Source organism: Manacus candei, unplaced genomic scaffold (assembly GCF_025592945.1).
Source record: "Manacus candei isolate 608988 ecotype Guabito, Panama unplaced genomic scaffold, ASM2559294v1 h1tg000067l, whole genome shotgun sequence".
NCBI classification, from domain to species: Eukaryota; Metazoa; Chordata; class Aves; order Passeriformes; family Pipridae; genus Manacus; species Manacus candei.
In genome coordinates, this window is record NW_026138115.1 from 5104994 (window position 1) to 5123221 (window position 18228).

An 18228-nucleotide genomic window follows, 5' to 3' on the forward strand; every position below is an offset into this window, starting at 1 on the left:
GGATGAATTATATTAGTGCCTTGTTTGTATAATAGTGAATCTGTTAATTCCAAGCCAGGTTTTAATGGTCTTCAACTGAAAAATCTTGCTTTGTTATTTTCATATCTTTGGATGTAAATGTCCCTCTGCTCAGTGGGTTGTTTATAGAAATCTTTCAATATGATCCTCATCCAGATGGAAAGTATTTATCCTTTTAGCTTTCACCTTCCTTTTTCAGTCTTGTGTAAGAGATAAACTGTACATGTTGATAACACAGTGAAAAAACAACTCAGAAAAATTGTAGGTCATAAATTAATGTGCTCTGATGAGTGAAGTAGCTTATACCAGGTAGGTTAGTTAATTTTAGCTGGTGAGTGAACAGAAGCAGTATTTGCAGTTCCAAGTGAACTGTTTACAAGAATGATCTGTATTTGAAATGATTACAATAGGCTACTTCTAAACACTGCTTTACCTCAAGAGCTGTGTTGGTATAGGATGTCTCAAGTGCTGCCCTTTCATCATAAATAACTTGCATATTAACTGTTAATGTTTAATACAAAGTTGGTTCCTAAATGTCTCTAAAGTGATATAGATGAGAATTTGTGTTATTGTAAATAACTAATATAGATGAGAATTTGTGTTATTGTAAATAGGATCTGTATACTCAGGGATTGTATTTATACTTTTGGGAGCAGCCTTTCCATGCAGATTGCTGTTCCACAGTTTCTCCTCTGAGTCTGGTACAGAACTTTTCCAATTTAGACTGTTTTCTTTGAAATGTTAGCTAGTTTTTTTCCTGGAAACAGAAAAAGGGGGAGATTTCTTGGGATACTCTTTGTCATGACATAACCTGTTAAGTGCTTTCTGAGCATACCCCTGAGTCTGGGAAGGCTTCTAACTCCCAATTTCTTCATGTCTGGGTGCAAGGAGCTGTAGAAGTCCTGTAAGCCGAAGGATGCTCCAGCTGCTCTGTGCAGTGTTTGAGTAAAGCTGCAAGTTAGAGCTGTCATTGGTGCTGTACCACAAGTGTCTGACAGGAGGGAGTAAAGAAGATAGAGCCAGAATATTAAAAACTTGCCTGGAGAAAGCTCTGAGACAATCTGCTGTAGCTGACCCTGCTTAGAGCTGGATCTCTGGAGGCCCCTTCTAACCTAAACCGTTCTGTGATTAAGAATCAAACTATTTAAACCTCGAAGTACTATGGAACTTGGATTCTGATGGTTTTATAATTTCTTCTTCTTCTCTAGCCACAAGGAGTTTTATCAATTTTTATGAACAATGTAAAAAGATGGGATGTGTTTTTACCTTTCCTCTTCTTAAACTCTACTGGTTAGTTTATTCCACTGTTTTACTTCCAGATCACAGTTCAATAGGATGGAGAGATTCCCTTCTTGGAGATCCTGCTGCAACTAACTGGGTATTAAATAATTTTGTTAAAAATGTTTGACTCCAAAATTTTTTTTATTTTTTTAGCTGATTTTGGAGACTATGATCAGTATGAATCCCAGGAGTTTCTACAAAGATTTGCTTTGTTTCCAGTGGTAAGTACTCACTTTAAATTGATACATTTAAATTCTTAAATTGAAAAATTTAAATTTAAACCTTTCTTAAAATCGGTAAAAGCAAATCGTTATTATTAAGACTCCCTGATCCATCCAGCTTACTGCTCCCTAGGTCATCAAATTCAGTAAAGGTTTTCTTTGAGATTGGAGTGAGATATCACACCTTATATTACACAGAAGTAAAGATGTTGCAGGACCTTTTTAATTTTATTGTGTATTACACTGAAAAGAAGGTCGGGGTGTAGATGGAAAAGTGAGTAAAACCACTTCAGAACAATGTTTGTGCTTTCTGGGTTTATTTGTGTGCATATTGCAGCACCTAATCTTCAACACTAGAGTGGAGAGTTGATTCACCTGTGTAAGGAAACTATAACCATTTAATTTTGTAGAATTTTTTTTTGTATTTCATTGCATAAGTGCTCTCTTACCTTAAGGGTTGGCTACAAGAAGAAAAAATATTGGAAGAAGCAACACAGAAAGTTGCCTTGCTACATCAGAAGTACAGGTAACATGTCTAAAACTCTTTATTGCCAAATTTTGATCTTCAGTAGCTCAAAATGTTGTGAATCTCAGAAGACAGTGGGACTAATTTCACCTCTTATGTAAATGAGTTTTTCTCTAATACATCTGCATCAAAGTTACAAGATTTCCTGCTGAATGGAAGTGAAAAGAGAACAGACTATCTAGGAAAATAAATAAGAGGATTTGGCTTGAAAATTAAGAATGCAGGACGATATTAAATAGTGTGACTTCACCTTTATGTTTCTGAAACTCTCTTATATGAAGTTGTGACTGCAGTAAGGATGTTTCTTGATAAACAACTTTGGCAGGTAATGAGGGCAGCGGAAATGTAGAGACAGTAACTGTGTCAGATGTCTTATGATCTTAGGTAAAAGGTAGCTAAGGAGCAGTAGACCAGGACAAAGGAAAGTTAAGTTCTCTGTTGTCAGTTCATCAGCAAAAAATGTTTGTGATTATGTGGGTAATACTGAAAATTTTTCACTGTATAATTTTAAAACAGCAGTTGGAAATTTCAATTCCATTTATCTTTGAAATGCATTTGTAAAAAGATTGCATGGTTAAGGTTCACCAAAGAAAACTTAATCTGCATAACATTAGGAAAAAGTGAAGAAACAGAGAGATTGATGATTGAAAAAGTATTAAGAGACATAGCAATGACAGGATTTTGCAAGTAAAAATAATGACTTCTAAGAGATAACTGAGGTATGTTGGTGGGTAGGTAAACACAAGCTTTTTATCCCTGTGACACTACTGCAAGTCTGTGAGAAAACTGTCTTTGTCAGCTGGTGTAAGTACAAAAAATGCTATCTTTACCTATAGGTCCTCATATTCTCACACCATTACAGTTAAAACTCTGTCAGCATTTAGAAAATTAATCTATCTTTCCTGAAATGTGGAACATCAAACTTCATTGTGAATACTGCTGTAGGGGAAATTCAGGTCTTGAACACCTGTGCTGTGTATAATCATTCTGATAAGATGAGGAAATATGGAGACAATGGTGGATTCGAAAAAGAATGTGATAATTGTCTACCATTAGAAGAGATGATAATTTTGACTGGTCTTTGTTGCCATTTACCCCTAAAGATGCCTGAGAGAAAGAAGTTATTAGAATCAAAGTGTAAAGGCTGAGAAAAATATCAGCCACTGGAACAGATAGAAAGAGCATGATTTGATGATTTCCTGGATGTCTTGGGAATACTTTTCAAGCTTTGATGGTGTCATTCAGAGCAAAGTAAAGATGATTTTTTTTTCTTATTGGCAGTACTAGCTGATTGTTGTTTTTATTTGTAGAGGCCTTACTCCTCCTGATGCGGAAATGTTATATATGCAAGAAGTAGAAAGAATGGAGGGCTATGGTGAAGAGACCTATCCTGCAAAGGTAAACAGGGCTTTGATCTTTGTCTCAGTTGCCTTTTTTTCACTGTTTAGAAGGGTTGCTTCCTGCCAAAAAATAAATAAAACCCCAAATCCACACCACTCAGAATTTTCTCCTCCAGAATTATAAAAGCAGTTGTTTTTCTTGTAACCCTGCTTTCCAAGACTTTTTTTCTGTATTTACATAACTTTTTGCAACTTCTTACAGGACAGCCAAGGAAGTGACATATTCATTGGAGCATGTCTTGATGGTATCTTTGTAAAACACAAAAATGGTCGTCCTCCTGTTGTATTTAGGTCAGTATTGTTCTTTCTTAAAATATCTTTGTGCACTTCACATTTTATATATGTTACTCACAAGCATGAATGACTCTTAGATATGATGTGTATTTATTAATTTGATAAATCTGAACATAGTCTTGTAGTAATCACACTACAGTGAATACTGAATTCCATGGGAATTTTTCGATGTAGTGACTGCAGAATGAATCTCTTTAAGCCAGATTAATTGTAAGAGATGAACATTTAATATACAGTTCCATTGCAAAGCATTTATTGGATCAAAAAAGAGCAATTCTGTGCATATACAGTATCTCAAATCCTGCCATGGTCACGTCAATTTATGTTGAAATATCCAGTTGTAAAATTATCCAGAAGTTTCTTTCATATATTATAAATAAAATAAATTGTGGAGAGTCACACGATAACATTTGTTTCATTATTTTGGATTCATACATTTTTTAGTTTATTATTTAATGGTCTGATAACTTGTAAACAGAGGTGTGACTTACTTAAAATTCAGTCTTCATGTGAAATGGCTTGATCCTCATTTACTTCAAGAGGAGTTGCTTAGGCATCTTTGGGCAGAATTTTGAATAAATTTTAAAAAATACATTTTTAGATTTTTATAAGATGAGTCTCATCAATTTGTAATAATTACTAGAGCAAGAAAGGCTTTATTCTTAGTGAACTTTAACTTTCTAGAATTTAATCTTTGAATCTGATGGAAATCTTGAAATCCCATGGTCCAACAGTTACTGAAACTTCACTACCAGTTAATTTCTGGGGTTAGAGAAAGTAGCAACAGTGCTTCTTTCTCTTAGTAGTTTTGTTTAACAGAATTTATAAATTCAGTACTGTTAAATGTCCTTCTGTCTCTGCTGTTGATAGGAGAGCTTATGCCAAGCTCTTTTTAATTGTCTGGAGCTGTTGAAGTGCTCTACTCTGCTTCCTTGCAGTGTTAGACAACAGCTGTACTTTTCAAACACAGGAGAGAGGAATAAAGCATTGTCCATGCATGTTGCATAATTTCCTAAAGAATTGTGCAACAAAAAAGAATGTAGTGTCTGTAAACATAGAAAAAAAAAAGCACATTGGGAAGCATCAGGAAAATATCCATATTCCAGTTTCAGCATCCAGTTTTCTGCTCTTTTACTTGTTCGTTGTATGGCTGTTGGTAATTCCACCATGGATAGATATATCATGCACAGATGAATGACCCATTAGTATAATTTACAAAGGCTGGGTAATGGTTCAAATTGTTCAGGTAATTTCATAATTGTGTCCGCAAATGCCTATGAACCAAGGCTTTAAATTTAAGGGATTTTTATTCTACATCAAAATGGGGACATTAGTTTTCTTTACCTCATGCATATGAGTGGGAGTAGCTACAGAAAATGCTGTCAGACTCATCTATGTAATGAAAATGTGAGTCATATAAATACTTTTAGAGAGAGTCCTATATGTACATCATTCTTTTTCCATGTGTTTATGCACTGCAGAATCTTCTAATGAATCAATTATATGAGCTTTATTTATACTAACATAATTCTAGTGGATCAAGCTACATTTATATTTAACAAGAACATGAATAAATATATCATATTATATTTTATGTAATCTAACTTCTTCTCATCTGTCAATGTGCAACAGTTCTAGAAAATATGTCTAATAATGCCTTAAAGGCTTTGTTAAGTGTAGATTTAATTTCTTTTTTCCTGGAATGTCTGATTTCCTTTCAAGGAGTCAGGATGTTATAATTTACTGATAACTAAATTTGTCTAAATTTTATTTGTTTTTTTAAAGAACACTTGAAAGAATTTCAAGTGGAAGATAAGTAATAAACTTAATACTGTACATGCTGTTAGTTTTCACAAGTTAGTCACATACGTGTTTTCCTTTCAGTAGCCATGTGATGGATATGGAAGTGATGGTCTGCAACTTGTTCAGATAGATTAATGAACTTTTTCACAGAATCATAGAATATTCTGAGTTAGAAGGGGCCCATCAGGATCATTGAATCTAACTCTTAGCCCTGCACAGGACCATCCCCAAGAGTCACACCATGTGCCTGAAAACCTTGTCCAAACACTTCTTGAACTCTGTCAGGCTTGGTGCTGTGACCACTTCCCTGGGGAGCCTGTTCCAGTGCCCAAACACCCTCTGGGTGAAAAACATGTTCCTGATATCCAGCCTCAACCTCCCCTGGCTCAGCTTCATGCTGTTTCCTTGAGTCCTGTCACTGGTCACCAGAGTGAAAGGACCAGTACTTGCCCCTCCACTTCTCCTCATGAGTATGTCCTCTGTTCTTTCTCCATATTCTGGGTGATGGTTCTGTTCTTCCTTTGCATTTTCTGTGGTTTGAAAATCAGAGCTTTCCATTAATGTTTTATCCCTTTTGTCTGCAGGTGGCATGATATTGCCAACATGTCCCACAATAAATCCTTTTTCGCATTAGAGCTGGCCAACAAAGAAGAGACAATTCAATTCCAAACTGTGAGTACATTTTTTTTTTTTTTTTGCTAAGACATCAGTAAATATAAACACAAATTAAGACTGATAATTTAACTGAAAGATTAAAACCTACTTTATATATATTTGGCACCTTTGAATTGTATGAGTGAGTCAAAAGTAATTATACAGTCTTTGGCTAGCTTTCTACAGGAAGGCATTAAAAATCAGACATTTTATGTTGAATACATTGACACATAGAACTAATTTTATGCAGCATCTGCCCTTTGATTTGTCAAAAGGCAGCTGACGACAGTCTTATGGAAATCTTTATTAACTATAAGTTGTGTTAGTACTACAGCTGATAAGTGTGTCTTCAACAAAAGGCTTCTACTCTAAAATTTCATAAATCTAATAGTAGCGTTAGGTTGGAGTGCAAAATAGAGTTTTAGGGAAAACCTAAAACTAAATAGGTCAATGCTAGTTTCATCTTAAAAATTTCAGTGGCTTGTCTGAAAGCAAGTAAAGGGTATGCATATTTGGCTTAATGCAAATTTTGCTTTTTTTTTTTGGCAGGAAGATATGGAAACAGCAAAATATGTGTGGAGGATGTGTGTGGCTAGACACAAATTTTACAGACTAAATAAATGCAGCCTGTAAGTGGAATACTTTAGCACAACTCGTGTTGCCTTGAAGCTTCCATTGGGAAGTGAAATCTTCCACTACTGTCCTATTTACATGGTAGCAATTAATGATGTGGGTTAATTTTCTTAATCATTTTTTGAGAAAATAGTTATCAACAGTTTTTGAAACAATTTCTGCTTTATAACAGAGGAAAATATTAAATACTGAAAGCTTACCAATCGTGAGTGTTTGGCCTTTGCATCTGGATCTCAGGGCTGTGACAGACTTCAGTTGCTCTGGGATCTAATATTGCTAGTGTTTGTGAGCTACTGGAATCACTAGAGTTTTGGCCTAGGTTTGGGTGAACTGCTCTGAAAGGACACTAGAGGCTTTAAAAGGGCGGGAAGTGTATGTGAAGCACTCCTGAAATGTGCTGGATTGACAGCTGAGAGGTGTGTGGTTCTTCAGATATCCATGGAATCTGTGTAGCTCAAGTAGCACCAGTGCAAGGTAAATTTAATCAATTCGTCAAATTAAATTTAATTGGGCTGGTCTCCAACTTGTAAACCAATGTCTGGAATCTGAGCTACTTTACTGATACAGCTTTCCTTCAGTTAAGTTTCTTCAGTCAAAAAATAGGGAATTAGACAGAGTGAACATTCTGTCATAAAAGAAGCACGCTCCCCATATGTTTCATTCCTCTTTGTATGTGGGAGATAGCTGTGGAGGGGTGGCTCTGAAATCTGCTGAGGCCAGTGGAAAGATAATGAAATATTTGTGCCACAGGTGACTCAATAGTGTGTTTAATGCTAATTTATTTGAGAAGTAAGATTACTGTGAAATAGAGTAAACCTCATACCTCAAAGCTTGTAAACCTCTGACTGCCTTTTGAGAGTGATAAGAAGTATTGGTAGAAGTAGTGCATTTGTGGGACTTGTATATTGCTGTCTGAATAATGTCAGTTCTATAGTTCTATATTGAATGCCAGTCTCTAGGATTACTTATTGTAATGGTTTCACCAGAATATGGTTTTGCATGAAGTTAAGTCCTTAAAAAAAATTTTCTCATTATCTCTACTCTTAAAATTTCCTGTCATCTGGTCCTGCTGCTGAAAACTGTCTTATGCATGCCTGTATTAACTTCAGGGTTTTATTTCTTAATCTGTACGTACTTTATCTTTAGAGATTCCCTGGACTCTCCACCTGAGGAGGGCTCTCAGAAATCTTCCCTCATTCTTTCCCTTCCACGCTTTCCAATCCTTTCTCGTCCTTCATTTCCTAAAGGGTGAGCTAAACATCATGTTTCTTCCTGAAAAGTAACGTTAATATTATGCTGCTGTCTTTTGACCTCTGTCTTGCTGCAAGACACAGAGAACAGGTGCAGTGTAGGGTGGGGGGAAAAGGACCTTAAGACTTACATCCTGGAGGCAATCCAACAAATTATGAAAATTCATTACTGTTAGTTTGAATGTTAGAACATATAAATCCTCATGCAGTATGGTCGTGCTTTCCAGTTCCTGTAACATTTGTAATGTTACAATCCCTAAACAATTTTATGTCTGACTTGTAGAACAGGTAACTTACAGTATGAGATTTTATATGGGGTTCAAATTTGGAACTAGCCCCCAGTTATTCCACTGCTTTTTCTGCCCTACTGCAGTGCTTCAGGGACGTCTCCTTTTTATGCTTCATAGAGAAGAGGCAAAGAAATAACTGAGGTATTTTGATCCTGGCTTTGTGATTTTTGCTTTGTGATGGTGGTTTATGCACAGAGCTCTTTCCTTTTGAGACTGTTGGGGAGGACTATTTAACACAGGCCTGGCTCCAAGAAATGTAGAGTGATTTTGATTGAACTTGGGAGTGCTTTCCAGTGTTTGATATATGTCTTGCTGTTGTTAAGAATCATTTCTTACCATAAAATTTCTTCTGCAGACAAACTCAGCCTGTTACAGTGAATCCTGTTAGAAGACGGTCTTCGTCCAGAATGTCTATGGTAAGGAGAGCAAATAGCTTTATGTTTGCAGTGTTATGGATTTCAATTGCCTTTGAATCAAATATTAGTTTCCTTCAGTGAAACGAAATGAGCAGTGAAAAAGATGAGTCTAGTATGTAAGGAACTGTTTCTGACTTGTAGAAAAAGCTGCTATGTGATATCTAAATAATGGAATTAAAATAATTGTAATGAAAAATATTTTAAACACTTCTATTTTTAGTTTGAGCACTGTGTCTCTAGGAGACTGTCCTAGATGTCCAATGTCAAGTCTTGGGTTGGTGGTGTGTGCTTGGAGGGCTTTTTTCCCAGCATTTTATTTATTCTTTTTATGACCTCACAGGAGAAATTTCCATTGCAGATTTAGAGAAATGGTTTAAGACTAAGGCTTTGTATGTGTGTGTGTTTATTCTATATTATAATGTGTATAATATTGCATATAATATGTATAATATTATACATACATAATAGTATACATTATATATATAAAAAATTTCAAGAATTATTTTTAAAATAAATAATCAGTTTTTAAGTAACAGTAAGATGTTTGCTTTCCTAGCCTAAGCCTCAGCCTTATATGATGCCTCCACCACCTCAGCTGCATTACAATGGTCATTATACTGAACCATATGCATCTTCCCAAGGTAAGTTCATTAAATCCACCACCACACTACACATCTTTGAAAGGTAAAAACTATAATTTGCATTTGTAGCTACTTTATTTAGAGCTGAAGAAATCAATAACGTGAACATGGGGTAGGTTTGTACTAGAACACTCATTGAAGTGCTTGCTGCTGCTATAGACATACAGGCTAATGTGAAATACCATCACAGAATCCTAGAATCCTTTAGGTTGGAAAAGACCTTTAAGTTCATCAAGTCCAATCATCGTTGCAGCACTGCCAAGTCCACCCTAACCCGTGCCCATAAGTGCCACATCTACATGTCTGTAATATATCGCCAGGGATGGTAACTCCACCACTTCCCTGGGCAGCCTGTTCCAATGCCTTACCACCCTTTCTGTGAAGAAATTTCCTAATATCCAATCTAAACCTCCCCTCGTGCAGTTTGAGGCTGTTTTCTCTTGTCCTGTCACTTGTTACCTATGAGAAGACACAGACACACACCTCACTGCAACCTTCTTTCACACAGGTGTAGAGAGTGATAAGGTCCTCCCTGAGGCTCCCTTTCTTCAGGCTAAACAATCCCAGTTCCCTTTACTGCTCCTCCTCCACTTCCTCTCCTATGAGAGATGAGTAAATCTAGTTAACGTAGCATACACACCAACAAAACACTGTGGTGTCTTGTGTGAGTTTAAGCTGACCTTCACGTTTTTTGGTTCTTGTACCAATGTTATGGCATTTTGAGATCCTTGTCAATATCGATCTCAATAGCTGCAAAGACTAACTGAACCCCCAGACAATTTACAAAATTAAAAAAATTAAAAAAAATAAATTGAACCTAAGATGCAGGAAGAGAGGAGGTTCTCTCAGAGTTTGCTAGGCTACAAGGTGGTGGTCAATTCAAAGGCTAAGAAAGTTTGCAAGTTAGGGAACTGGTATATGTTTGATTGAAACAAAAAAGAAAAAACCCCAATCAACCCTTAACTAATATTCTCAAGGAATGTAGACACCTAATCTAAGTGGTTTACAGCAGAGTCATGGCTGCTTTCTCATGTGTTTTTGATTGTTACACATTGTGTCTTTAATTAAAAAACTTGCTGCCCTCGAGGATTGAGTCTAATTGTTTGCCAAGTTGCCTCAGTTTTGATAGGGTTCTTTCAGTCCTACAAGTGTGCTGGATAAATAATACTCTAACAACTCAGCGGGAAGGGAGTAAGCACATTTTCTATCTGAACAGAGTTACACAAGTCTTCACGAAATACAGGTACTCAGCTACATTCAGAATGTAGCTGAATTCTTTCCAGTTTAGTGTTGGAATTATTGCTGGATATTTGCTACTACACACTATTTTTGGATGATTTTTTTGCACAGAAGGATTTTTGATTGTCAGCAAATTCATTAGCATAAATGCAGCAATTATTTTGGTGAACCCAAAGAGTTAAATTATGGAAGGCATCTTAAGCAATGACTGAATTGTTTTCTTCTGGAGACTAGCAAATTGTACATCCAATGAAATAATAATTAAATGATTAAATGTGTCTTGGATGTATAAACTGTTAGATCATTTTCTTTACCCATAAGAGCAGGTATATGGTAATTTGTGAGCAATAGATGGTGGTAGTTTAAACTGTCTCCAAAATTTCTGGAGAAAAGTTAATTTGATTTTTTTTTTAAGATCTTGTGGTACTATATCTACTTATGTCATGAGGGGGTAGAAGAGAGAAGAAGCGCAAGGATTTTTTGTTTGGTTTTTGTGGGGCTGTTTTTAGTGTTTTTTCCTTTCTTTACTGTTTAAACTGATATTACTACATTAGTGCAAATCCATGTAAACATTCTTTTTTTCAAATGATGTGGTGTAACACTGTCAGGGACTTTGTTTAACTTGGACTGAACCTTAGCAAACCTATCCTAAACAGAAGAAAGCCATTCTTAAACAGAGAGTGTTTTCCCATAGGAATCTGAATAATTGAAATAAATATAATAGGTTATTCTGGTCTACATATCTTGGGTATCAACAACAAAAGCTGGGGTTTGGGTTTGGTTTTTTCTCCTTCCTATTTTAATACATAGCTAAGATTAATAGAGGTTCTGAAAACCTCAAACATTGCTTAGCTATGCCTTAATAGAAGATAACTTTGTTTGGTGTCTTGGACATAAAGATTGTTCTTAAACTTTGCTTTCAGATAACCTCTTTGTGAGCAATCAGAATGGATACTACTATCACTCTCAGACTAGCTTGGATAGAGCCCCTCATGACTACAGTGGTCGGATCCGCAATGGTAGTGTCTATAGTGCACACAGCACAAACTCCTTGAACAACCCACAGCATTACTTGCAGCCATCCCCCATGTCCTCTAACCCAAGCATTACTGGAAGTGATGTCCTCAGAACTGATTATGTCCCATCACACAGACATAGTGCACTAATACCACCTTCTTATCGTCCCACGCCAGACTATGAGACTGTGATGAGACAGCTCAACAGAGGAATGGTGCACACAGATAGGCAGAGTCATTCAATGAGAAATCTTAACATCAGCAATTCCTATGCTTACAGCAGACCTGATGCCTTAGTTTACAGTCAGCCTGAAATACGAGAACATGCTCACTTTGCTGCCCCACAGTCTAACCATTATCCATTTAACCTGAACTACAGCTTTCATAGCCAATCCCCCTACCCATATCCTGCTGAAAAGCGCCCAGTTGTTGGGGCAGTCAGTGTGCCTGAGTTGACAAATGTGCAGCTCCAGGCTCAGGATTATCCAGCACCAAATATAATGAAGACCCAAGTCTATCGACCACCTCCCCCATACCCGTACCCAAGGCCTGCAAACAGTACTCCAGACCTTTCCCGGCATATCTACATCAGCAACAGCAATCCAGATCTGATCACAAGGCGAGTGCACCATTCTGTCCAGACATTTCAAGAAGACAGCCTGCCTGTGGCACATTCTCTTCAGGAAGTCAGTGAGCCTCTAACATCGGCACGCCATGCGCAGCTGCAGAAAAGGAACAGTATTGAAATAGCAGGCTTGACTCCCAGCTTTGAAGGAATAAGGATTAAAGAGAGGACCATGTCAGCTTCTGCAGCAGATGTGGCTCTTCCAAGAGTTATCTCAGAAGGGTCACAGCCCAACATTCTGATGGAGAGAGCAAAGCAAAAAGAAGGTGAGCAAGAAGAATGTGTGAACTGTGATCATAAGAAAACCCTTTCAGATGCCACTATGCTGATTCACAGTAGTGAGGAAGAAGAAGAATTTGAAGAAGAAAACAAGGCTAATACAAGTCTTTCTCCTCTGCCCGAAGATCAAACCCAGCTTTCATCTGTTATGGGAGGTTATTCTCATGATACAGTACTGAAGTACCCTTGTAGCTCTGTTGCTTCATCTGCTGGCCCTTTGCATATTCTTGAGCCTAAATTACATATTACAGAGGCAGAGAAGAGAATGAAAGATATGAGCCCTGTTCATTTACTAGTAGAAAGCCAGGTCCAGAGAAGAGGGGAAGGACTGCTTACTCCATCCATGTCAGAATCTGATCTAACAACATCAGGGAGATACAGAGTAAGGAAAGATTCAGTAAAGAAGAGACCTGTGTCCGATCTTTTGTCTGGGAAGAAGAATATTGTGGAAGGCCTTCCCCCGCTAGGTGTAAGTGGATACCATTCATCTTGTTTTGGGTTGGATGTAGCAGAAGTTGTCTGGGGTTTTTTTGGAGGTTTGGGGTTCTTTTAATCAACCTGAGATGCTTTTAAAACATGTGAATTGAAAGCTACCTTAAGCTTGACCTTTATTTTTCTGTGTTTCCCTGATTAACTTTGCTTAGCTGTCTTTTATCCCCTTCTCTGCCGTGTCTGAGTTCTGTTTGTATAGTCCTCCCACACAAATCCAGCTGTGCAACCTCCATCTCTCTGATACACCTAACCTGGCCAGAAACTTTAGAATGAGTTATTTTAAAGTCAGCTCTAGATCCCAATTCTGTCCTATCTGTCCTTATCTGGAACAGAAGCAACTCTTTCCATTCAACTACCAGCTTTCTAATCTTCCTCTCATGGAAAAGTCATACATAGCTGAATGTTTACTTTAAAAAAAAATTTGCTTTCTTCTTCTGACCTAAGAGGGGACCTGACACATTAAACAATAAATTCATTCCTTGCATTCTCTTCTTTACTCCATGCTTTCCCCTTTCCAAATCCTTTCCCTTTTGCCTTCTCTTCAAGATGTTTTATCCCAGTAAAGGTATTTCTTGCTTGCCGTGCCTCTTTCTCCTACTCCGATCTTATGAAGCCATGAATAGTAAAAACCTACAAGTTTCACCTTTCCTGTAATTCCTACATCACAGAAGTGTCAAGGTCTCTGTGGACTGTACAATTTCACTGATACTCCTTACCACCCATTTTGTTTTCACCTTTTGTCCAGTTTTATGTAGTCTGTGGCAGATTTCAGGTACTAATAGAGGAATATAATTTTTATTATTATTTTGGCCTTTAAAATTGATTGACATTTTGCATGTCTGATTTAGTGTCAAATTGTTTTCTGCACAAATTGGACTGCAGGGGAACTGCTAGATTTAACTTCTATTGCTGTGGTAACTTACAGCTAATGCTGCAAAAACTAGCATATGCAAAAGCTATGCATTGAAATAGTTACTGCTGTCACAATGTTTTGTCTGTCAGACATGCTATACATGGAGCTGAACACTATGAAATGAACCTTCGTCAGCTTCAATTCATTTTATAATTATGTATGTTTTTCTACATCTCCTTCCTCCTGAGTTTTTATGTGGATATAGGAAAAAAAAGTGATACCTTTCTCCTTGTGTTCACATTTAGATAGTCACTTAGTATATTCTCCAGAAGATACATTTTCAGACAGTAATGTGTCTACCAAAATCATACCCTGCTTTTCCTTCAGACAGTTATGTAAATGTTCCAGTCAACCTTTGAAATTAAATTGATATTAAAACTTTTTCATTGGAAGTGTTCACTAATATAGTTTCTAGTGCAGTAACATTTAAGAGTGCCACTGTGTAATACAGAATATTACCTTTTTATATTCATAACTGAGATGAATATCCTAGTTACAGAGCTGGCCCCTACCAATGTTTGCATGTTTTGCTTTTCAATGAACTTTTGCTGTTGTGTTTCTGTTCCTTTTTAATGTGGTCTCGTCCTCTTAGCTTTGTCTTCCTATTTCTTACCACCCTTTAGCTTTTGAAAGCATTGATTGTCATTCAAGCAGCATATGCACTCCTATTTTTACTGTATTTTTGTTAACAAGTAAACTTTGCAATTGCAGGAATGATGACATTTTCTCTTACACTTTTTAAAAGAATAATTTGAATTTATTCTTTCATAGAAATCCCCCTTGGATATTTTTCTCAAATAATGAATGGTTACTTCCATAATTTAGATTCATGGCCTGGCCCAGAACTCAAATCTGTCTGCAGTTCTGTGTTCATATTTTGTATGTACAGTTTGTTGCAAATGTAATAAAGCATTTAACTATATCCAAATATCTGCAATGTATATGCTCATTTTTATGCCTGCTTGTGGGGAAGAAAAGTGCCTGCAAACTGAATAGTCTAGTAAGGAATAATTTTTATGCATTTTTGGGGTTGGGAAGTGATTTCAGTTCTGTCCAAGAATGTTAATTATTCAGAGTTGTCACCTCACACCCTCAGTTGTGAGCTTTGTAGGGAACAATATTTGTCATTCTCGTGCAGTTTCGTTAGCCTGTCTGGAATGAAGACAGACTTGTGTTGTGTCCTTGGAGGAATGTAGTCCCACCCCCCTAATCTCTCACTGCAGTGCTTATCAAAAAAAAAGGTCAGATATGTTTGCAGAAGGGGTCAAAGATGTATCCTTTGCTTAGTTGAACGCAGCTGTTTTCTGTTTATAACTTCGTCAGGTATTTAAGAATATTTACAAGTTTATATTTTCTTTTGCAGGGTATGAAAAAGAATAAAAATGATGCAAAAAAAATGGGCCCTCTAAAGCTAGCTGCCCTAAATGGACTGGCATTGACTAGAATGCCTCTGCCAGATGAGGGGAAGGAAGAATCAACAAGAGCAACAAATGACGAAAGGGTACGTTGAAGTTTTTTAGAGCTTGATTTAAGTAGTAATTTTTCAAAATGAAGCGCATATGAATGGTGCTTTTTGTTGACTTTAAAATGCTTCAGATTCAAATCAAATGCTGAGAATAAAACAACAAAAAATGAGATTTCTGATTGACAAATTATTGGTAGAAATATTGGGTGTAGCTCAGATTTTTAAGACAGCGATTCAATTATAATTTACCCTTTGAACATATAGGAAGAAATTATTAGTACTTACTGATATATTTTTATGCAACTCTTTCTATTTTATTTCTTAATTTTGAGTTTTCCAGACCGAAACTTAAGTGTGAGATTGAACTTAGTTGTAATTATTAGTAATTCTTACAGTTTAGAATAAGTTTTGCAGCTAAATTGCATCCCCAGAGTACAGTTTGCACAGATTGTATTTATCTGTTTTCCTCAGGTGAATCCCATAAAAGATAGAGGGAACTTGTTCTATTTGCAGAAATTTTAAATAAGTAAAAGATCTCAGATCAATGAGAGGACATCAGGTTCTAGAATTTGAGGATCTTTGAGAAATACAAGACTCCATCTGCTTGTGTCAGGATAAAAAACCTCAGTAAATATGCTTCAGCCTGTCTCATATATCATTAAACAAGTGCAGGAAAGTGAAATACAGTCAATATTCAGCCTTTGATGGGCTATGTGGAACCCAGCTGTCATCACACATCTGACCAGGGAGAAACTAGATACACCAAGGTCTATGGTGATTATTGTCCCTTCTGTGACCAGTGATCTGTTTAGAATCCAGTTCTGAGCATGGCTGGGGATCCTCAGCTGCAGATCCCCTCTAGCTGAGTTTGTTCTCAGTCACTGGACAGGGATTAGAACCTGAAGGAATAATCGTGCTCTCACCAGCTGCAGTTTTAAGAAACAGGCCAAGAAAATTTATTGCAAATCATTCAGAGTTTGAAGGCTTGGAGTGAGATCCATAGGAGGGACATCCGACTGTTCCGTTTCAACACAGTTTATGTTCCTTTGAACTACATATATTTTGCCTAAAGATGCTAAGGCACAAAAATTAACATTGTCTTATTGAGATACAGTTCTACATTTATTACCTGCGTTGGTTCTTTCCTCTTACTTACAGCCATCATTTCTTTCTAGATTGATCTTTACTAAATTCAACCATATTATTATTCAGCTAGCTCTGCCCAAAAGTGTTGAAGTAAAGAAGAAGCCATGAAGTCAAGTTATGAAAGAGACATGTCACTACACTTTCTCTTCAGACAGTCATGTAGAGGCAGAATAGATATCATGAAATGGGATTAGTGCCTAAAACAGTTGAGAAGAGGCAATGCGAAGTAGACACGTGACATGAAGTCCAGAGTACAGATATTTTGGAAGATGAATTTAGTATGGATTCAGTGCCTGTTTCATTGGTCAGCTTCATGTTATTATCAGTTTAAATAAGGGAATTTAGCCTAAAGGTAATAAAGGAGTTCATACAGTTGCTGTATTGGTGTGCAAATTGCATATGATTGAGGTTTTACACCTTCCTCTGCAACATTTGGCGTACTTAGTTGATACAAGATACTTTTATGACCTGATACCACAGAGCAGTTGCTGTGAGAATCTGGGGGCATGTGACATAGATGAAATTTTCTGGCTGAAATCTTACATATTATTCCTCTAATTATTGTTGGCAAAGAGATGCTGAAATTCCAGAAGTGTCTTATGATTTAGAAAGAACTTGGTTTCAAAAGAATAAAGGGGGAGTGGGAAGGGGAGCAGCTTATTAAATAAAACAGATCGAATTATACTATTAGAAAAAATTCTGAATTTATAACTCAGCTGGAGCAAGAGATTCTAAGAAGGCTTTGCCGCTGTATGAAAAGTTTAGTTTTTTCTCCATCCAAACAATAAAGTTTGGATGGTTTGTTTATTATTTTTGTTTTTTTGTTTGTTTGTTTTATTACAAGGTTAAAGGAGACCTTTCAAATGATGGCATCTAACATGCTAAATTGAGCAGGTGGGTTAATAAGTATTCCTTGTTCAAAGGTATTTGAGGCAGTATACAGTATAGCATAGCTATCTGGTTGGCCAGTTTCCCCCCCACCCCAACCAACTGGGCTGTCTTTATAGAAACTATGAAGTAATTTTTCCTTCACAAGCAGTATTCACATAGGTCTTTGTGACCTAATGAAGTATAACAGGCTTCTTAGTTTTCACTTGAACAAAATTCCTGCTGGTTAGGGTTGCTTCTAATTTATTCTGGTATATTTGTGAAAACTTTAATAGCTGGAAAAGCATTGAAGAAGTGTATAGGAGACAAAAATACATACATTTTATCCTTCATGAATTCTCTGTTAAAACTGACTCACCTTAGAATGACTTTGTATCATTATCCATGTTCTGTCTTTCAGTGTAAAATTCTGGAACAACGGTTAGAGCAGGGGATGGTGTTCACTGAATACGAGCGCATTCAGAAAAAAAGGCTTATGGATGGTGAGTGCTCAATAGCTCGGCTTCCTGAAAATGCTGAAAGGAACCGGTTCCAGGACGTCCTTCCTTATGATGATACCAGAGTAGAGCTAGTCCCAACCAAAGAAAATAACACGGGTTACATCAATGCATCTCATATCAAGGTGAGAGGAATATTGTTGGAGAAATATTTTCCGGTTCATGTGGTATCTAAAAATGCATTTGGCTATCAGTTTTGGTTTGGTAAGATGAGTGAGAATCTCTCCATCTCTCTCTTCCA

General features: G+C 36.8%; 1 protein-coding gene across 2 annotated transcripts in view; it reads left to right on the forward strand.

The window, feature by feature from the left end:
* PTPN21 (protein tyrosine phosphatase non-receptor type 21) overlaps positions 1–18228 on the forward strand; it is a 45552-nt gene that overhangs the window by 17532 nt on the left and 9792 nt on the right. Inside the window, exons 5-16 of one of the 2 annotated variants that reach the window (XM_051806589.1) lie at positions 1453–1520; positions 1976–2046; positions 3357–3444; positions 3649–3737; positions 6128–6215; positions 6747–6826; positions 7977–8078; positions 8726–8786; positions 9343–9427; positions 11590–13055; positions 15355–15492; positions 17891–18112. In XM_051806589.1, the coding sequence (XP_051662549.1) occupies positions 1453–1520; positions 1976–2046; positions 3357–3444; positions 3649–3737; positions 6128–6215; positions 6747–6826; positions 7977–8078; positions 8726–8786; positions 9343–9427; positions 11590–13055; positions 15355–15492; positions 17891–18112 (2558 nt within the window). The remainder of the gene's footprint in view (positions 1–1452; positions 1521–1975; positions 2047–3356; positions 3445–3648; positions 3738–6127; positions 6216–6746; positions 6827–7976; positions 8079–8725; positions 8787–9342; positions 9428–11589; positions 13056–15354; positions 15493–17890; positions 18113–18228) is intronic. The other variant, XM_051806590.1, reaches the window with a different exon arrangement.